This window comes from Dendrobates tinctorius, unplaced genomic scaffold, assembly GCF_039654945.1.
Source record: "Dendrobates tinctorius isolate UK_male_01 unplaced genomic scaffold, ASM3965494v1 ptg000140l, whole genome shotgun sequence".
Lineage (NCBI taxonomy): Eukaryota > Metazoa > Chordata > Amphibia > Anura > Dendrobatidae > Dendrobates > Dendrobates tinctorius.
In genome coordinates, this window is record NW_027361808.1 from 19,501,014 (window position 1) to 19,523,355 (window position 22,342).

General features: G+C 44.3%; 1 protein-coding gene and 1 long non-coding RNA gene across 3 annotated transcripts in view; one reads left to right on the top strand and one right to left on the bottom strand.

Annotated features, from left to right (window-relative positions):
- Positions 1–22,342, top strand: part of LOC141049048 (uncharacterized) — a 242,606-nt gene that overhangs the window by 68,231 nt on the left and 152,033 nt on the right. The gene's annotated exons all lie outside the window — the stretch shown is intronic.
- Positions 12,730–22,342, bottom strand: part of FBLN7 (fibulin 7) — a 355,887-nt gene continuing 346,274 nt past the window's right edge. The window contains exons 7-8 of the mRNA XM_073545161.1: positions 21,218–21,356; positions 12,730–13,675 (exon numbers count right to left, since the gene is read on the bottom strand). Of these exons, the coding sequence (XP_073401262.1) occupies positions 13,303–13,675; positions 21,218–21,356 (512 nt within the window). The 3' untranslated portion in view covers positions 12,730–13,302. The remainder of the gene's footprint in view (positions 13,676–21,217; positions 21,357–22,342) is intronic.

The window sequence follows — 22,342 nt, forward strand, 5'->3', positions numbered from 1 at the left end:
TATCAGTGTTAGTACAGTGTTTTTTGTTAATGATCAGGATGGTTGTATTATACAGCCACTTACAGTATATACTAATATGTGGTTATGATCTGCCGGTATTATTTGTCTCTTATATTGTAGTCTTGATAGTAAAATTGGTCGATTCACTTATGTTTGGTAATGATCAGTATGGTGGTATCATTTGGTCAATATGTATAGTAATTTTATGTGGTCATAGCATGATGGTAATATTTACCCTTTTGTAACAATGTTTTTGGTAATATTGGTGTTGGCATACTGGATTTTGTTCAGTAACAGGATACTTTAGACCACATTCCCAATTCCATGGGTCATTATGGTGTCTATTTTGGTTCCTTTTTGTGTCTGTTTTTAGAATGAAATGAAATGCATATGTTCCAGTATTTTGCCCAGATGAATTTTATAATAACCTATGGAGTACCTCTGCTTCAGCTTGGATTAATTATTCAATCAATCCTGTTTCCTCATGAATTCTGTCTGTCTGTTCCTAAAAATAACACAGACTGTAACGCCAAGAGAGGCAAGCTTTCAAGAGTGGACCCTCTGGGTCGTGGTACCGAACCTCCCCTGAGTGAAATTACCAGGTGGAACCAACCCCTATAAAGGGATCATTAGAGGAAGGCTCAGGGGCCTCAAGTACCATGACAGCCGGAGCTAGAGGACAACTCGTAGGAGCAGAAAATAATCATACACCAGACAGAAGGAGCTGGGAACGAAAAGGGATAGGACACCAAAGGAGAACTGGAGAAGCAGGAAAGGAGAAGGTCAGGAGCTCTAAGGCCAGGATCTGGGGAAAAGGGACACAAGGAGAGGAAACAGGAACAGGAGACCCCTGGAGCGAACAGAGGATGCAGGAGCTGTGGAGGACAAAGAATGACAAACACTAGTGACCATAAGAATATCAGAAGTACAAGAAAACTAACAAGAAAGGGCCTAAGTAAAGGTACATAAATCATACACAATAATCAGGCCTCTCCACTTAGGCTGTGTGCACACGCTGCGGATTTTGCTGCGGTTCCGCAGCGGTTTTGGCCGCTGCGGACCAGCAGCAGTTTCTGCTGCGGTGTACAGTACCATGATTCCCTATGGGAATCAAAAACCGCAGTGCAGATGGTGCGGAATTTTCCGCGCGGATTATCTGCGGTTTTCAATCCGCAGAAAGAATTGACATGTCAATTCTTTCTGCGGATTCTCCTGCGGTTTGCCATCTCCTCCATTGAGGAGATGAAAAACCGCAGGGCAAAACCGCAGAGCAATCCGCAGGTAAAACCGCAGGTATTTTGACCTGCGGTTTCACCTGCGGATTTTACAAAATCCGCGCGGATGAATCCGCACCTAATCCGCAGCGTGTGCACACAGCCTAAGGGAGAGCGGCCTGATTTCCCTGGTGTTTGCCTCCATTGGACGAGTGGTCCTTCCAAGTCAGGTCACCGTAGCAGCTAAAGACCGCGAGAGTTCGCACAGCTGGGACCTAAGGCGCATGCACGAGACTGCTGTGCGCGAGGCCAGTGGAGCAGGAGAAATGCGTCGCGATACCCGAGCAGCTGCACGTTGGGACGCCAGAGCGTGGCGGCGAGGAGCGGGGAGCCGAGCGGGACCAGCAGCAGCAACAGAAAGGCGGGCAGCGGAGGACCGGGTAAGTACAGTGCTAACACAGACAAATGCAATATCATAAAGGAAGTGTGAATTTAGCCATACATGAGTACTGTAGCTGCATTATTTCGCAACTGTATGACTTGTATAATTATTATTATTATTTTGAGTTTCATCAGCAGATAAAAGTATGTTATAGCTATGTTGTTTTTGATGTGTGTGTGTATTGTAGGGTGTTGTTGGGTTTCAGCTCTCTGGTTGGCGTAAGGATACACACACTCATAGGGTTTTTATATCAAAACAGCATAAAGTTTATTGTCCATCATAAACTTTAGAGCTCCAAAGCGAAAACAGCCTTCCTCCAGTACAAGGGAATAGCATAAAAAGTTCTTCAGGCACAATGAAACAAGGCATATGTAGCAGCCTCACCAATGTCAATATTTCAGGCAGTAGCAGCTCCAGCAGTATAAATGTGTTCACCAGACAAACACAACTCTATTCAGCTCCTGTCCAAACTCCACTCTGCTGAGCTAAACCTGCTGCTGTAATTAGGCCTGTAAGCCCCGGGCTGAATTATGGGAACAACCTTTTCCACCAAAACTCTTTTGCTTGCACCTAAATCCCAGAATCCAGTCAAATTAAAACTCTCTCGGTAACGTAGTGCTAGCAGTACAGACTTTACATTACCAAGGCCAACCACCTCAGTGACCCATATCTGTCATCCAGAACCCTACCACTTGCTTTCTTACAATATAAATACATATATATACAGCAATATATATATATATATATATATATATATATATATATATATATTTTACAGTGGGTACCGAAAGTATTCAGACCCCTTTACATTTTTCACTCTGTTTCTTTGAAGCCATTTGGTAAATTCAAAAAAGTTCATTTTTTTCTCACATTAATGTACACTCTGAACCCCATCTTGATGGAAAAAAAACAGAAATATAGAAATTTTCGCAAATTTATTAAAAAAGAAAAATGTAAATATCACATGGTCGTAAGTATTCAGACCCTTTTCTCAGACACTCATATTTAAGTCACACGCTGTTCATTTCCTTGTGATCCTCCTTGAGATGGTTCTACTCCTTCATTGGAGCCTAGCTGTGTTTAATTAAACTGATAGGACTTCATTTGGAAGGGCACACACCTGTCTATATAAGACCTCACAGCTCACAGTGCATGTCAGACGAAATGAGAATCATGAGGTCAAAGGAACTGGCCAAGGACCTCAGAGACAGAATTGTGGCAATGCACAGATCTGGCCAAGGCTACAAAAGAATTTCTGCAGTACTCAAGGTTCCTAAGAGCACAGTGGCCTCCAAAATCCTTAAATGGAAAAAGTTTGGGACCACCCGAAGTCTTTCCAGACCTGTCCGTCCAGCCAAACTGAGCAATCATGGGAGAAGAGCCTTGATGAGAGAGGTAAAGAGAAACCCCAAGATCACTGTGGCTGAGCTTCACAGATGCAGTAGAGAGATGGGAGAAAGTTCCACAAAGTCAAATATCACTGCAGCCATCCACCAGTCGGCCTTTATGGCGGAGTGGCCCTACAGAAGCCTCTCCTCTGTGCAAGACATATGAAAACCCGCAGAGAGTTTGCTAAAAAACACATGGAGGACTCCCACATGATGAGAAATAAGATTCTCTGGTCTGACGAAACGAAGATAGACCTTCTTGGTGATAATTCTAAGTGGTATGTGTGGAGAAAACCAGGCACTGCTCATCAACTGCCCAATACAATCCCAACAGTGAAAAATGATGGTGGCAGCATCATGCTATGGGGTGTTTTTCAGCTGCAGGGACAGGACAACTGGTTGCCATTGAAGTAAACATGAATGTGGCCAAGTACAGTGATATCCTGGATGAAAACCTCTTCCAGAGTGCTCTGGACCTTAGACTTGACTGAAGGTTCACCATCCAACAAAACAATAGCTAAAATAGCTAAGGAGTGGCTTTGGAACAACTCTGTGACCATTCTTGACTGGCCCAGCTAGAGCCCTGACTGAAACCCAATTGAGCATCCCTGGAAAGACCTGAAAATGGCTGTCCACCAGCGTTCACCATCCAGCCTGATGGAACTGGAGAGGATCTGCAAGGAAGAATGGCAGAGGATCCCCAAATCAGGTGTGAAAAACTTGTTGCATTATTCCCAAGAAGACTCATGGCTGTACTAGCTCAAAAGGATGTTTCTACTCAATACTGAGGAAAGAGACTGAGTACTTATGACCATGTGATATTTCAGTTTTTCTTTTTTTAATAAACTTGCAAAAATTTCTACATTTCTATTTTTTTCTCAGTCAAGATGGGGTGCAGAGTGTACATTAATGAGAAAACTGAGAACTTTTTTGAAGTTACCAAATGGCTGCCATGAAACAAAGAGTTGAAAATTTAAAGGGGTCTGAATACTTTCCATAACCACTACATATATATATATATACTGCTCAAAGAAATAAAGGGAACGTGCAAACAGCCTGTTGCAAACAAAATAGTGTTCCCTTTTTGTTGAACAGTATATATATATATATATATATATATTCATATCTGTATACATATATGTCAATTTTTTAATTTCAAAACCAAAAAGGAGAAAGTCATTATGGAATTGTAAAAATCACGGGTTTCATAAACATATTAATATTATCTAAGTAATGAAAGAATGGATACCTACAGGTTTACAGCTAGTACTTTGTTGGACTTGCAACATTATTAGCATGCTTTGAAAAGGATTTGTGGGCATTATGTAATACATATTAACTCACAGAATATGAGTATTATACATCCTATCACTTTCTGTGAGTCTGTGGGTCAGTGTGCACTGATCTTGCCAATTCACTAAACAGAATAGATATACTGCCAACTAGTGATAAGCGAATGTGCTCAGACAAAGTGTTACCCAAGCATGCTCGTGTGCTAACCAAGTGTTTTCTCTGTGCTAGAAAAATATGTTCGAGTCCCCTTGGCTGCATGTCTCGCTGCTGTTAGACAGCTGCAATACAGGCAAAACACACAACCCCAGCTTATGTTGCGGCTGTCTAACAGCTGCAAGACATGCAGCCATGGGGACTCGAACATATTTTTCGAACACGCTGAAATTATCATTACTATTACCATTGCGACTGGAATCCTGCAGTGATTCATTGTTCTAATATGTAGAAGCTGTTAACAGTGGAATAAAATGGAAGAAAGAATTGTCTATAGCGAACCATGAAATGCACCACGCATTTTAATGTTGTCACAGAACTGAAGGTCCTAGTGTTTATTTTTTCTCTCATCCACTTTCTTCTCATTAGTCTACAGGCTATTGCTAAACCGTCTTGGCCAATTCTTGAGGGGAGGGGAGTTCTTAAAAGACTCAAAGGGTAGAGGACAAACAAGCAACCAATTAGGACTGCTTCTATGGTACCTATTACATAGTGTGGAGTAATAGCTCTATACAAATGGTACTTCATATATAGAATGTATGCAATACTATATATAGAGAGCACTTCCGCAGATAATAGAATGTAAAATCATCAATGACTAGTGCCCCAAAATTTCAAGCTACACTTTTGTTTTTAATGGATGTTCTGACAAAGAAAAATGGCTTTTTAAACTTTTATATTAATTATTACACAGCAATTCTTATCTGTTCAATGTTGTTGTAATCTGCTAGCATGTACAAAGCAGCAGGTGAATACAGTCTTTACAAAATTAAGAAAAAAAAAGTTAATGTCTGAAGATTGCACAAGAGCAGAATAGCCCACTATGTGTTAATTTTGTTAGATTGATATATTTTTAGACATACTCATTAAAAATTGGAGCAGGATGCAGTTTGCTGCAATGTGAAAAATCCATGTTTGCCTGCGTAAAACATATTATTTTCATTGACTTCTAAAAGTAATAAATGTTTTCCATTTACAAAGCGAATGAATCAAGTCAATTAAAGGGAATCCGTCGCACTATTTTTCGCCTATCAGCTGCCAGCACCAACATCAAGGGCTTATCTACAGTATTCTGTAATGCTGTAGATAAGCTCCTGATGTAACCTGAAAGATATGTAAAATGAGTTATATTATACTCACCCTGGGGCGGTCCCAAGCCCGGTCTTGGTCCGATGGGTGTCGCGGTCCGGTCCGGCGCCTCCCTTCTTCTAACGGTGACGTCTTCTTCTTTCCTTCCCGTCACTGATCCTGCGCAGGCGCACTGCTCTGCCCTATTGAGAGCAGAGCAGAGTCCTGCAGGCACCGGAAGAGGTCAGTGCGCCTGCGCATGAGCCTCGACAGGCAGCAAAGAAGACATCACCGTTAGAAGATGGGAGGCACCAGACCAGACCACGACACCCATAAGTCCCTGATGTCGTGCCGGCAGCTGATAGGTGAAAAATAGGGTGACAGATTCTCTTTAAAGGGATTATAAAACTTGTAAACATTTTGTAAAAATGTCTGCTAATATTGTAAAATAACATAATCTTCAGTAGTCACATACTCTCTCCCCAGTGATCAAGTGCTGCAGCCATTCAGTAGTTCCTGCAGTCACATGCCATACTACTAGCATCACCACCCGGCGATACGAGATATGATATCTACAGGTCATTGATTTGTTGTAGCGTTTACATGCCGTCACTTTTTAATAAAGTCTGGAAAGTTGCATTAGGGTCTGTGCTGAATCACTGGAGAGGGTGAAGGCGAGTACAAAATTAGATGATTTTGTTATTTTACTCTTGCATCAGCAGGTTTTACAAAATTCTTACACATTAAAATACCAACCCTTTTAAACAATATTCTTATAAAAATGATGAATGGACATGCATTTAGCACTCTTCTAATTTATTTAGAAAAGGGATTTCAAAATTTCACCAGCTATTTCTAAAGTTTGCTATAGTTAGGACTATAATCTAACCATGAATGAAGTTTAATGATAATCATTATGCTTGGTTATAAAACATTTGGAATCAAATACTGAATTTTTTTTCCATTGGCAAACAGTCATTAAAGGCGTTTTCCCATGAACAAAAGTTCATTTTAATTAATAGATCTTGTAATAATAATAATTTCCACAATTGGATGTGTTTAAATTAAATGTTCCTGTGCTGAGATAATCTTATAAATGTGCCCCTGCTGTGTGCTGTGTAATGTTTGTGTCTAAAGGTCCCATTACACTTAGCGATGCACCAGCGATCCCGACAACGATACAACCCGGTCAGGATCGCTGGTGCATCGCTAAATGGTCGCTAGTGAGCTGCCAAACAGGCATACTCAGAGTGTGACTGAACCCGCAGCACCCCCACCTCCATAACTGAATAACGAATGCTGGCGGGGAGAATAAAGATCGTTTTCTCCCCGCTGTATTCAGCTGCAAGCAGGCGCCGGACAGCATAATAACACTATTAACCTGCAGGTAAACAGCATACCTGCAGGTTAACAGTATTATTTCTGAAGACAGGTTGCCTTTAATGCTTGAGAGGCTATCCGCATGTTAAGACATTTCGAATAATTGTATGCTTCCATCTTTGTGGGAACAGTTTGAAAAAGGCCCTTTTCTGTTCCAGCATTACTGTGCCCCAGTATACTGAGCAAGGTTCACAATGGCATGGTTGTTTTAATTTAGTTCAGAAGACCTTGACAGGTCCTAACAAAGCCCTGACCTTGACTTCATGAATAAACTTTGGAATAAACTAGAAAAGAGATTGCGAGTCAAGTCCTCTTGTCCAACAAGAGTATCTGGCCTCACAAATGCTATTGTGGATGAATGGGCAAAAATACTCTCTGACACCTTCCAAAATCTTTTAGAAAGTTTTACAAGAACAGTGGAACTGTTTTAGCTCCAGTGGGGAGACCAACTCCATATTATTGCCTATGGATTTAGAATTGGATGTAATAAAAACTCCTATGCGTGTAATGTGCAGGTGTCCCAACAATTCTGGTCATATACAGTGGGGAAAATAAGTATATGACACACTACCGATTTTGCAAGTTTTCCCACCTATAAGGAATGGAAGGGTCTATAATTATTATCGTAGGTATGTTTCAACTGTGAGAAATAATTTTTTTTAAAATTCCAGGAAATCACATTGTATGATTTTTCTATAATTAATATGCATTTTATTACATGAAATAAGTATTTGATACAATAGAGAAACAGGACTTAATATTTGGTACAGAAACCTTTGTTTGCAATTACAGAGGTCAGGTGTTTCCTGTATTTCATGACCAAATTTGCACACACTGTATCAGGGATTTTGACCTATTCCTCCATTCAGATCTACTCCAGATCTTTCAGGTTTCGGGGCTCCCTCCCTCGAGTTTCAGCTCCCTCCAAAGATTTTCTTCTGGGTTCAGGTCTGGAGACTAGCTAGGCCACTCCAGGACCTTCAAATGCTTTTTACGGAGCCAATCCTTAGTTGCTCTGGCTGTGTGTTTTGGGTCATTGTCATGCTGGAAGACCCATCTATGACCTATATTCAATGTTGTTACTGACGGAAGGAGGTTGTTGGACAAAATTTTGCAATACATGACTGCATCCATCCTCCCTTCAATATAGTGCAGTTGTCCTGTCCCCTTTGCAGAAAAGCACCCCTAAAGTATGATTTTTCCCCACCATGCTTCATGGTTGGGACTGTGTTCTTGGGGTTGTTCTCATCCTCGTTCTTACTCCAAACACGGCAAGTGAAGTTGATACCAGAAAGTTCTATTTTGGTCTCATTTGACCACATGACCTTCTCCCATGCTCCCTCTGGATCATCCAGATGGTCATTAACTACCTTCAAACGGGCCTGGACATGTGCTGGCAAGAGCAAGGGGACCTTGCGTGCCCTGCAGGATTTTAATCCATGATGGTGTAGTGTTTAACTAATGGTAATGTCTGAGACTGTGGTCCCAGCTCTTTTCAGGTAACTGACCAAGGCCTCCCATACAGTTCTGGGCTGATTTTTGACCTTTCTCAAAATCATCCTTACCCCATGAGGCAAGATCTTGCATGGAGCCCCAGACCGAGGAAGATTGAAAGTCATCTTGTTTTTCTTCCATTATCTAATAATTATGCCAACAGTTATTGTCTTCTCACAAAGCTGCTTGACTGTTGTTCCATAGCTCATTCCGTTTTGTGTAGGTCTACAATTTTGTCCCTGGTGTCCTTAGACAGCTCTTTGGTCTTGGTCATGGTACAGAGGTTGGATTGATCATCGTTTTTAAGAAATCTCAATATGGAAGAGGCCAGGAGCCATTTGGTGAGCTGCATTTCTTGCTACATGTTCACAGACTTACCAGTGGAAAAGCCAAACTTCACATGCCACAAATGCAAGCTAGTGTCCCTGTTGGAGGAAAAGTTGCAAAATCTCGAAGAGAGGTTAGCTACGTTGAAGATCATTAAGGAAGGTGAAGAGTTCTTGACAGAGCAGAATTATCTCTTCATGTTACAGAAAGAGAAGAAATTCGAAGTGCACCTGAAGAAACAGAGGAATGGAGACATGTGACCCAGAGAAGCAGGAGGATCAGGAGGCAGTCAGCATCCATACTGCTCAGGAACCAGTACCAGGTTCTCACGCAGGAAAACGATGAAGAAATACATCAGGATAAGACTTTGCCAACAAACAGCAACCTTGTAGGCCTTCAGAATCCTCCTGGATGGAGAAAGAAAAATGTCGTGAAGAAGAAACGGAGAGTGGTGGTCATGGGGGATTCCCGGTTGAGAGGAACAGAGACCGCTATCTGCAGACCGGATATAACTTCAAGAGAAATGTGCTGTCTTCCAGGTGCAAAAATTAAAGATGTGTCTGACAGGATATCAGGACTCTTCAGACCTACAGATGACTACCCATTCCTGCTACTACATGTGGAGACAAATGACACCGCAAGAAATGACCTGGAAACCATCTGCAGAGACTTTGAAGACTTAGGCAAGAAAGTGAAAGAACTGGGAGCACAGGTGGTCTTCTCTTCCATCCTCCCAGTGGATGGCCATGGAACAAGGAGGTGGAATAAGATTCTGCAGGTGAACAACTGGCTACGCCGATGGTGCCGTCAGCAACGATTTGGATTTCTGGATCACGGAGTGAATTACTTATACGATGGACTACTTGCTAGAGATGGGGTGCACCTTACGAAGACTGGAAAGCATGTATTTGGAAGTCGCCTTGCTACACTTGTAAGGAGAGCTTTAAACTAGAACAACATGGAAAGGGAAGCAAAAGACCAGAAAAAGCCATACACCTGACAAATGCTATTGAGAACTCTGCTATTAGAAGTGGAAAGGAAGAACAAAGACAAAAGAATCTAATTAATAAAAATATTGGAGAAAGAGAAACCTATCACAAACTAAAATGTTTCTATACTAATGCACAAAGCATGGGCTACAAACAAGGAGAATTGGAACTACTAACACAGGAAAAGAAATATGATGTCATTGGAATCACTGAAACTTGGTGGGACAATACACATGATTGGAATACAAGACTAGAAGGATACAACTTATTTGCAAGAAACAGACTTGATAAACGAGGAGGGGGTGTCGCGCTGTATGTTAGAAACGCGTATATCTGCAGAGAGATTGAAGCTTCAGAGACTGGGAGTTCTGTGGAAACTGTTTGGGTGAGAATACAAGGACAGAACAATGGAAAGGACACCATTGTAGGCATTTACTACAGGCCACCTGTGCAAGCTGAAGATATGGATGAACTCTTTATGCATCAAATGGCCAAGTTCTCCAAAAAATATGACATAGTTGTCATGGGAGATTTCAACTATCCAGACATTTGTTGGGAATCTCTCTCAGGCAAAACTAACAGGTCAAGGAAATTCTTATCCTCTCTTGCTGACAACTTTATCTTCCAAAAGGTAGGGGAGAAAACATGGGGAACTGCTACCTTGGATCTAATCCTTATAAACAGGGAGGAAATGGTTGAGGAGGTAAAAGTGGCTGGGACCCTAGGAGGTAGCGACCATGCTATTTTAGAATTTTGGATAACTAGAGGCGGAAGACCTGTGAAGACTCAGACGTCAAGGTTAGATTTCAGAAAGGCAGATTTTAAGGGATTCAGAAAGAGAATTCGAGGGATCCAATGGCTGGATATCCTTAAAGACAAAAATGTCCAGGAAGGATGGGAAATCTTGAAAAATGAAATTCTCAAAGCACAGTTGTTAACAATTCCGAAAAGAGGGAAGAATAGGAAGCATTTAAGGAAACCAGGATGGATGAACACAGAACTTAAGCACATGCTAAAAAGGAAGAAAAAAATGTTTATAAAATGGAAAGAGGGAGGCATATCTAAAGAAGAATATAATGCTGTCTGCAGAACCTGCAGGGCACAAATCAGATTATCTAAAGCTGAAAATGAATTGAGGCTTGCAAGAGATGTCAAAAGCAATAATAAAGGATTTTGGGGATATGTCAAAAGTAAAAGAAAAGTCAAAGATGCTATAGGATTTTTACAGGATGAAAATAATGAAATGGTAAGACAGGATGTTGAGAAGGCTGAATTTTTAAATTCCTATTTTGCATCTGTTTTCTCTCAGAAAGGAAATGTAACTTCAACTGTTATTCACTGTCCTATTAAGGGAATAGAAGAATCCAGGATATCTATAAACAGAAAGATAGAGAGGAAACACTTAGCTAACCTAAATGAATTCAAGTCTCCAGGTCCAGATGAATTACACCCCAGAGTACTGAAGGAGATAGCAGAAGAAATTTTTGAACCCCTCTCCATAATCTTTGAAAATTCTTGGAGAACAGGAGGAGTGCCAGAAGACTGGAGAAGAGCAAATGTTGTTCCTATCTTCAAAAAGGGGAAGAAGGTGGACCCAGGCAACTATAGGCCGGTGAGTCTGACTTCTATACCAGGAAAGATCTTTGAACAAATTATTAAACAACATGTATGTCAATACCTGGATAAGAATGAAGTGATTAAACAGAGTCAGCATGGGTTTGTAACTAATAAGTCATGTCAGACTAACTTAATTTCCTTCTATGATGGTATCACTGATTGGGTGGATCAAGGAAATGCTGTAGATATAGTATATCTTGACTTCAGCTAAGCATTTGACAAAGTCTCTCATACAATCCTTATTGAAAAAATGACTAAGTATGGAATGGACAAGGCAACTGTTAGGTGGATTCATAACTGGCTTAGTGATCGGACCCAAAGAGTGGTCGTAAATGGCTGCACATCCAGTTGGAAGAATGTCTCAAGTGGGGTACCACAGGGCTCTGTCCTGGGCCCTGTATTGTTCAACATCTTTATCAACGATTTAGATGAAGGAATTGATGGTAAACTGATTAAATTTGCTGATGACACAAAGCTAGGAGGGATAGCTAATACTAGAGAAGAGAGAGAGAGGATTCAAAAAGATTTAAATAAACTGGAGAAGTGGGCAGCAACTAACAGAATGGTTTTTAACAGGGAGAAATGCAAAGTACTAATTCTGGGCAATAAAAATGAAAAAAGCATATACAGAATGGGAGGAATAGGGCTAAGTGACAGCACATGTGAAAAAGACTTGGGTATACTAATAGATCACAGACTGAATATGAGTCAACAGTGTGATGCAGCAGCAAAAAAGGCAAATGCAATTCTAGGATGTATTAACAGAAGCATACAGTCTAGATCACATGAAGTCATTATTTCCCTCTACTCCTCTTTGGTCAGACCTCATCTGGAATATTGTGTCCAGTTTTGGGCACCACATTTTAAAAAAGACATCAAGAAACTGGAGCAAGTTCAGAAAAGAGCGACCAGAATGGTGACCGGTCTGCAAACCCTGTCTTATGAAGAAAGGTTGCAGGATTTGGGAATGTTTAGTTTGCAAAAGAGAAGACTGAGAGGAGACTTAATAGCTGTCTACAAATAATTAAAGGGCTGTCACATTGTAGAAGGATCAACTTTATTCTCATTTGCACAAGGAAAGACTAGAAGCAATGGGATGAAACTGAAGGGGAGGAGACACAGATTAGATATTAGAAAAAACTTTTTGACAGTTAGAGTGATCAATGAGTGGAGCAAGCTGCCACGAGGAGTGGTGAGTTCTCCTTCAATGGAAGTCTTCAAACAGAGGCTGGACAGACATCTGACTGGGATGATTTAGCGAATCCTGCTTTGAGCAGGGGGTTGGACCAGATGGCCCAGGAGGTCCCTTCCAACTCTACGATTCTATGATTCTATGATTATGTGGATAGGTGTCTTTTATACAGGTAACGAGTTCAAACAGGTGCAATTAATACAGGTAATAAGTAGAGAGCTTCTCAAAGAAAAACTAACAGGTCTGTGAGAGCCAGAATTCTTACTGGTTGGTAGATGATCAAATACTTCTTACATGCAATAAAATGCAATTTACCTATTTAAAAATCATGCAATGTGATTTTCTGTTTTTTATTTTTAGATTCTGTCTCTCACAGTTGAAGTGTACCTACAATACAAATTACAGACCTCTCCATTCTTTGTAGGTGGGAAATCTTGCAAAATTGGCAGTGTATCAAATACCTATTTTCCCCACTTTGGTATATCTGCTCCCAGCGTTGATTTAGGAGCTGCATACTTAAAAAGAGTCAGCCCTAAAATTGTATTGTCTGTGAGGTAACTAAGAGTATACTTATATCTACAGTTTCCCATGTTGCCATTGAAGTTCAAATGTCCTTTCTGTAAACAGATTATTTAATTTCACAAATCATGCAGCGTCTTAATGTTCATTCTTTTATCACCTTAAATTAAAAGCCATAAGGTGAAACAAAGACAGTGATCTTTGAAACATGCTTTGCTTGAAACATGCGATCTAAGTACTCAGACATGTCCACATCCACTTCTATGGTCTGGGGTCCTTGAAGGCTTTGAACAAGTATTAGTTCTCCTGTCTGTCGATCTGATCTTTGCATGACAAAGTTCCCTCTGCTATTTCCTCCCACTATTCCAAATCTCAGGCTGTCTGGGCCCGGTCTTCCTGGTGCTGACGCTGTTGCCATTCGAAAAAGTGAGACTGGTGTGGGAATATTTGAAGGTAAGGACAGGTAATGGAAGGAGATGGTCTTTGGTGCATAATGACAGGACCGGCTGTCCATTGGACAAGGATTGCGTTCACATTGACTGTAAAGGATAAATAAAGCATTATTAAAATAATTGCATCCAAAATGAGCAAAAATATTTAACTGAGACTGTGTTCCCATTAGGGCAATGATCTATGCTGACAGTTGCGTTTTACGAAAATGCTATATAAGACATGCCACATTCCACTCGACATGTCTATTCACTGCTATGTAGCATATTGTGTGCAAAAGATCAAACTTGTACTCCACTGATCTCCATTATGGCACTGGCCATCTGATTTTGTGGGGAAAAAAAAGCATGGCAGGCTACTATAGTTTTTTAAGAAAAAATAAACTGTGAAGTATATGAAGGTTCCCCAAAAAATGAAAAAAAGAAAAACTAAAGTTTTAGATCCCAAATATGTTGCATCTGATTGTAAATAGTTGTAGACATTATCTACAGTGTTTCGGGAAAACCTTGGAATCTTTTTCTTTATCAAGTCCCAGTAACTAATATTAAAACATCCAACCAGTGGCGGATTATAATGAGGTCAATTTGGGCAGTTGCCCCGGGCCCAGTGGGGTTAAGGGGCCCACAGCCCAGGCCAGTAAATTGCCCCATTATAATCCGCCACCGCGCAGGGCCGGATTATAGGCAGGGCAGGCGGGGCTTCAGCCCCGGGGCCCCCACCACAAGAGCTTCTAAGGGGGCCCCCACCACATTCCTGCTGGCTGCTGCAATGGCACTCCATCTTCTCCCCACCTAAAAGTGAGTGACCGTGGGGGCGGCATTATGTGCTCTGCTACCAGCAGCATCTACAAGTAGCGTGAACGCTGATGCTGCTGGTAGCGTGCAAAGGCTTGTGATGAGATCACAGGAGGTAAGGTGTCAGGGCCCCCGATCATGTGACCCCTGTCTCCTCCCCTCCTGTGACCTCATCACAGGTCCTGTGCGCACAGCACAGAGCACTGAGAGCAGCCATGTATGTGGAGTGCGGCTCTGCGGGTGGAGGTCGGTGCTGGAGGCTCCATTATTCTCTATGTGGAGTGCGGCTCTGCAGGTGGAGGTCGGTGCCGGAGGCCCCATTATTCTCTATGTGGAGTGCGGCTCTGCGGGTGGAGGTCGGTGCCGGAGGCTCCATTATTCTCTATGTGGAGTGTGGCTCTGCGGGTGGAGGTAGGTGCTGGAGGCTCCATTATTCTCTATGTGGAGTGCGGCTCTGCGGGTGGAGGTCGGTGCTGGAGGCTCCATTATTCTCTATGTGGAGTGCGGCTCTGCGGGTGGAGGTCGGTGCTGGAGGCCCCATTATTCTCTATGTGGAGTGCGGCTCTGCGGGTGGAGGTAGGTGCTGGAGGCCCCATTATTCTCTATGTGGAGTGCGGGTGGAGGTCGGTGCTGGAGGCTCCATTATTCTCTATGTGGAGTGTGGCTCTGCGGGTGGAGGTCAGTGCTGGAGGCTCCATTATTCTCTATGTGGAGTGCGGCCCTGCGGGTGGAGGTCAGTGCTGGAGGCTCCATTATTCTCTATGTGGAGTGTGGCTCTGCGGGTGGAGGTCGGTGCTGGAGGCTCCAATATTCTCTATGTGGAGTGCGGGTGGAGGTCGGTGCTGGAGGCTCCATTATTCTCTATGTGGAGTGCAGCTCTGCGGGTGGAGGTCGGTGCCGGAGGCTCCATTATTCTCTATGTGGAGTGTGGCTCTGCGGGTGGAGGTCGGTGCTGGAGGCTCCATTATTCTCTATGTGGAGTGCGGCTCTGCGGGTGGAGGTCGGTGCTGGAGGCCCCATTATTCTCTATGTGGAGTGCGGCTCTGCGGGTGGAGGTCAGTGCTGGAGGCCCCATTATTCTCTATGTGGAGTGCGGCTCTGCGGGTGGAGGTCGGTGCTGGAGGCCCCATTATTCTCTATGTGGAGTGCGGCTCTGCGGGTGGAGGTCAGTGCTGGAGGCCCCATTATTCTCTATGTGGAGTGCGGCTCTGCGGGTGGAGGTCGGTGCTGGAGGCCCCATTATTCTCTATGTGGAGTGCGGCTCTGCGGGTGGAGGTCGGTGCTGGAGGCTCCATTATTCTCTATGTGGAGTGCGGGTGGAGGTCGGTGCAGGAGGCTCCATTATTCTCTATGTGGAGTGTGGCTCTGCGGGTGGAGGTCGGTGCTGGAGGCTCCATTATTCTCTATGTGGAGTGCGGCTCTGCGGGTCGAGGTCGGTGCTGGAGGCCCCATTATTCTCTATGTGGAGTGCGGCTCTGCGGGTGGAGGTCGGTGCAGGAGGCTCCATTATTCTCTATGTGGAGTGCGGCTCTGCGGGTGGAGGTCGGTGCTGGAGGCCCCATTATTCTCTATGTGGAGTGCGGCTCTGCGGGTGGAGGTCGGTGCTGGAGGCCCCATTATTCTCTATGTGGAGTGCGGCTCTGCGGGTGGAGGTAGGTGCTGGAGGCCCCATTATTCTCTATGTGGAGTGCGGCTCTGCGGGTGGAGGTCGGTGCTGGAGGCTCCATTATTCTCTATGTGGAGTGCGGGTGGAGGTCGGTGCAGGAGGCTCCATTATTCTCTATGTGGAGTGCGGCTCTGTGGGTGGAGGTCGGTGCCGGAGGCTCCATTATTCTCTATGTGGAGTGCGGCTCTGCGGGTGGAGGTCGGTGCCGGAGGCTCCATTATTCTCTATGTGGAGTGCGGCTCTGCGGGTGGAGGTCAGTGCTGGAGGCTCCATTATTCTCTATGTGGAGTGCGGCTCCTCGGGTGGAGGTCGGTGCTGGAGGCTCCATTCTCTATGTGGAGTGCGGCTCTGCGGGTGGAGGTAGGTGCTGGAGGCCCCATTATTCTCTATGTGGAGTGCGGGTGGAGGTCGGTGCTGGAGGCTCCATTATTCTCTATGTGGAGTGTGGCTCTGCGGGTGGAGGTCGGTGCTGGAGGCTCCATTATTCTCTATGTGGAGTGCGGCTCTGCGGGTGGAGGTCGGTGCTGGAGGCCCCATTATTCTCTATGTGGAGTGCGGCTCTGCGGGTGGAGGTCGGTGCTGGAGGCCCCATTATTCTCTATGTGGAGTGCGGCTCTGCGGGTGGAGGTAGGTGCTGGAGGCCCCATTATTCTCTATGTGGAGTGCGGGTGGAGGTCGGTGCAGGAGGCTCCATTATTCTCTATGTGGAGTGCGGCTCTGCGGGTGGAGGTCGGTGCTGGAGGCCCCATTATTCTCTATGTGGAGTGCGGCTCTGTGGGTGGAGGTCAGTGCTGGAGGCTCCATTATTCTCTATGTGGAGTGCGGCTCTGCGGGTGGAGGTCAGTGCTGGAGGCCCCATTATTCTCTATGTGGAGTGCGGCTCTGCGGGTGGAGGTCAGTGCTGGAGGCCCCATTATTCTCTATGTGGAGTGTGGCTCTGCGGGTGGAGGTCGGTGCTGGAGGCTCCATTATTCTCTATGTGGAGTGCGGCTCTGCGGGTGGAGGTCAGTGCTGGAGGCCCCATTATTCTCTATGTGGAGTGCGGCTCTGCGGGTGGAGGTCAGTGCTGGAGGCTCCATTATTCTCTATGTGGAGTGCGGCTCTGCGGGTGGAGGTAGGTGCTGGAGGCCCCATTATTCTCTATGTGGAGTGCGGCTCTGCGGGTGGAGGTCGGTGCTGGAGGCTCCATTATTCTCTATGTGAAGTGTGGCTCTGCGGGTGGAGGTCGGTGCTGGAGGCTCCATTATTCTCTATGTGGAGTGCGGCTCTGCGGGTGGAGGTCGGTGCTGGAGGCTCCATTATTCTCTTTGTGGAGTGCGGGTGGAGGTCGGTGCTGGAGGCTCCATTATTCTCTGTGTGGAGTGCGGCTCTGCGGGTGGAGGTCAGTGCTGGAGGCCCCATTATTCTCTGTGTGGAGTGCGGCTCTGCGGGTGGAGGTCGGTGCTGGAGGCTCCATTATTCTCTATGTGGAGTGCGGGTGGAGGTCGGTGCTGTAGGCTCCATTATTCTCTATGTGGAGTGCGGCTCTGCGGGTGGAGGTCGGTGCTGGAGGCTCCATTATTCTCTATGTGGAGTGCGGCTCTGCGGGTGGAGGTCGGTGCTGGAGGCTCCATTATTCTCTATGTGGAGTGCGGCTCTGCGGGTGGAGGTCGGTGCTGGAGGCTCCATTATTCTCTATGTGGAGTGGGGCTCTGCAGGTGGAGGTCGGTGCTGGATGCTCCATTATTCTCTATGTAGAGTGTGGCTCTACGATTCGTGACCCCCGTCACGTGACGAGGGGGGCCCACAGAGTCTGAACTGCCCCGGGCCCTGGCTACCCTTAATCCACCCCTGCATCCAACTATTAGATTTCTCTCTAATCAGTCATCCTCCAAATATGTGAATGTCCAACATATAAAAAGGAACTGCCAGATGTCTTGACAATCACTTTATAGTAATTGCTTTATTTTCCATAAGTGACAATTTTCAGAGAATCATTTCTTAGAAATATTCTTTCTGTTTTTCTATTATTTCTCAAGGAAATATAAGAAAAAATGACAACTGGGTGTTACTATTTACCAGGTAGCACACGCCAATATTATTCAATGAGTATTACTCAATATTATTCAGAGTGAGTTATGACACACTATATTGACAAAAGGATACAACATACAGTAATTGTCTATGTATTTATAAATTTACAGGAAGAATAAAATATGCTTAAATTGTTATTTAATGATTATTGCAAGTATGTACTTAAACAGATATGTAAGGCAAATACTTTTTTTTTGTTTGTTTGTTTTTTCAATCTCCAGTAATGTCAATTATCTGACTGCTCTAAAGGCCCCTTTACATTTAGCGATGCACCAGCGATCCCGACCATGATACGACCCGGTCAGGATCGCTGGTGCATCGCTAAATGGTCGCTAGTGAGCTGCCAAACAGGCAGATCTCACAGCGATGCAGCGACGCAGCAGCGGTCGTTACTTACCTTTCAGACGCTGCAATCCTGACGTTCTCCCGCCCGCGTCCACGCGTCGCTCGTCGGCGCCAGCAGGAAGCGCCCGACGAGAAATGGAGCTGCGCGATCAGCGACAGACAGCGGGGGAGCCGGTCGGAGGTAAGTATCACACATAGCGATATCACAAGCAATATCACTGCTGCGTCACAAAATCGGTGATGCTTTAGCGATATTGCTAGCAATATTGCTATGTGTATAACCCCCTTAACCGTATTTTTAAAAAACAAAAACTTTCATAACAACTGGTAAAAAAGAGACATTTAAAGGGGTATGTCCATCGCCAAGATCCTATCCCAATAGCACTTACTCCACATGCAGGGCATTGTAGTAGCTTGGGTATCTATGGTTACAACCGGTAACTACTAACTAACTACTTCTATATGAGTTTTCATAAGCTACCACAATGCCCTGGACATGGGGTAAGTGGCATAGCGAATCAGAAAAACTTTACTACTTTTCTAACAGGAGATATTATTTGCTAATGTTATTATTATTACACCTATTATGGTCATGGTGGTAACTTGCATACCTCTTCAGCGCCCCTGTAGTCACCATGCGATTTCTCCCTGCATCAGGCCGTTCCGTTAATCTGCCTCATGCTGCACTGCTGCATCTGCTTGTGGCATTCATTTTGCCTTAGGGGTCATGGCAGGTCTCTGTAGAAATTTAACTCTCTGAAATTTAAGTCCTGCAGAGATTAGGTTTCCCGGCCTATCCCATGCTAGCAGAGCCTTTATTAGGCAACTCCGCCTACCACTAGCCGGTTTTGTTTTTTGCCTATCTGTATCACATATCCATGCCTCTGACCCTCCGGTCAGCTGCTGCAGTCCTGGTGACTTCCCTGGATTGGTACCTGGCGACTACCTACAGCCAAGCCTAACCACATCACCAGAGGCTCTAGTGAAAACCAGTTAGTCACGCTCCTCCTCGGTAAGCCTGGCCCATGGCGCAGTGGGTCCCCACCCACGAGCATTACAACTACATATTGGGATAGGATCCTGGAAATGGGAATACCCCTTTAAGGCAAGCTGACAGGTCTTGGTAAATTCTCTAGCTCTATCAGGAAGTGCCAGTAGCAATGTTCTCCTACACAGTGCAGAAGACAACTGTATACAATTACGCAGGTAATGGATAGCCTAAACAAAACGTAGCATAATGATTGTTCCTAGACAGTTGTTTAAAGGGAGTCTGTCACCCAAAAAAATCCATATTAAATGGTCAACACAGTGTTGTAGGGAACTTTGACCTATAGCAACCATAGTATCATTCAACATATTCCTGGAACAGTGTTTGAGAAAACAACTTTTACTTCATATGCAAATGAGGAGACTTTGGTGCACCCTTGGCATGGCCAAGAGTGTGGGGCACTGTTATACCTCCTCATATGCATATTGGGGCCTTTCCCCCTCTTCTGATTAACAATTCCCAGAGCGAACACTGATTACTGCTGGTGTATGTGTGTAGCCGAGAACATTCTCCTCACTGCCTTCTTTCCTCTGACAGCGCTCGCAGCAGTACTGGGTGTATAAGTGTAACAACAGTGTCAGAAGAAAGGAGACATAGGAAAACGAGCGCAGCAACTGCATGCATGCTCAGCTGTACATACGTGGCAGCATTCAGAGTGTTTTCGCTATGGGAGTCAAGCATTGACAATCAGAAGCAGGGTAAGGCCCCAATATGCAAATGAGGAGGTATGACGGTGCACCACACTCTTGGCAGCGCCATGGGTGCACCGAAGCCTTCTTATTTGAATATGAATAAAAAGCTAATTTTCTCAGGCACTATAGCAGCAACTGATACTGTGCTAGTATGGTTGTTATAGTATAACAAGTATAACAAGTATAGTATATTGGCTAAGTCCCAACAACACTGAATAGTCCATTTAAAATACATTTTAGGGATGACAGACTCCCATTAAGCCAATTTCGGAACTGCCGTGCATTTCTCCACTTTCAAGGAATAATAATTCAATAGAATATATTTCAGACAAAATGAAGAAGATGATTGAAGGCTAAAAATTCCAAAGGATACTCTTTGTTTCCAAGGGGGTTTTACACATAGCGATATCGCTAGCAATATCGCTAAAACGTCACCGGTTTTGTGACGTTATAGCGATATCGCTAGCGATATCGCTATGTGTGACACTTACCTCGAACCGGCTCCCCCGCTGCTCATCGCTGATCGCGCGAGATCGGGCAGTTCCATTTCCATTTCTGGGGCTTCCTGCTGTGACGACGAGCGACGCGTGGAGGCGGGCGGGAGGACATCAGGATCGCTGTGTGTGAAAGGCGAGTATCGTGCGCTGCGTCGCTGCTGCATCGCTGTGAGATCTTTCTGTGTGAAAGCTCACTAGCGATCATTTAGCGATACACCAGCGATCCTGACCAGGTCGTATCGCTGGTTGGATCGCTGGTGCATCGCTAAATGTAAAAAGGCCTGATTGAAGGCTAAAAATTCCAAAGGATACTCTTTGTTTCCAAGCATAAGATGAATAAATTGCATTGAACCTTATCTTCTGCAACAGTATCTTGGAAGTGAGAGTAACGCTCTAGCCTGAATGCAATCTGTGGCTACATGTGAGGTTATACATTTCAACTTCATGGTATTTTATGATTCATTAGGGTAGAGTAACTAACATTCAACTCAACCATGTTAAGGATTCTCTACTTACATGGGTGATGTCTTCACATAGCTGACATTCCCGATGGGTTTTGGACACTCAGGGAGGAGACACTGAAAACCACCCGCAGTGTTTATGCACATGGAGTGTTTTGTGCAGTTGTTTAATCCTAATGTACATTCATCTACATCTGAAAATGAAACAGACAATAATGTAGGGTTAAATTTAGTTTATCAAGCAGATCACTACTAGGAAAATGTTAGGATCATTTAAAGAAAATCTCAGGAAGGGAGAGATAGCATTAAAGGGGCTGCACATACCACAGGAAGGCTAGGCCCCTACAACAGTCAAGCTGACTGCGCTATGCTGTTTCTGTATCTCCCACAAAAATAAAACTCAAGAATTGCGAAAAAAGAATAGCACAGTTTGCCACATTGTTTCAATTCCTCACATGTACTTCGATTTGAGTTCCAAAAACCGTAGTGCAGACCGCACAGCTGTTTCCATAGTTCAGGTCCACCCTGGCCTTTGCATAGACACAGACCTTTTTGTCTAACCCATGAATGGCTGAGTACATGTAAGTAACCATCTTGACTTTGAATTCTTGCCACAACCAGATCTTACATCTGATACCAAATTCAATATTAAATGTGCAATATTCTGAGTTCTACTTTATTGCTCTCTGTTTCTATAACAGAGGAAAAAGTTGCAAGTAATATCAGTAAGGAATATCATGGCCTGTTTTTGCCATCTCTCACCGATATAGTTTTCCAAATATATAATCGCAGGATTGTGCTGTAGAGGGACTGTGCTGAACAGACAACAGATGGAGCTGCATTCTTCACTACATTGTCTCTCTGGTTCTGTTTTTTCCTGCAATCCTCTGTGTTGTGATGATGCAGATAATGGTTGATGTATGTCTCAAGTAACCCAGTTCATTCTCCTACAATGTCTGAGTGCTAAATATTTCTGCTAAAAGATGAAATCTGAAATTTGCCACGGGTGATGGAAGTATCCTGTGCAGCTGGAGAAATGACAAGTTACGATGGAAGATTTAATGTTGGTTTACTGTCAACATGTTTCAGAGTCACTCCGACTCTTTCTTCAGAACAGCCACAAATGACCCTCTGGACTGCTCTGCAGTGGTACCTGGTGTCTACCGACAGCGCAGCGTAT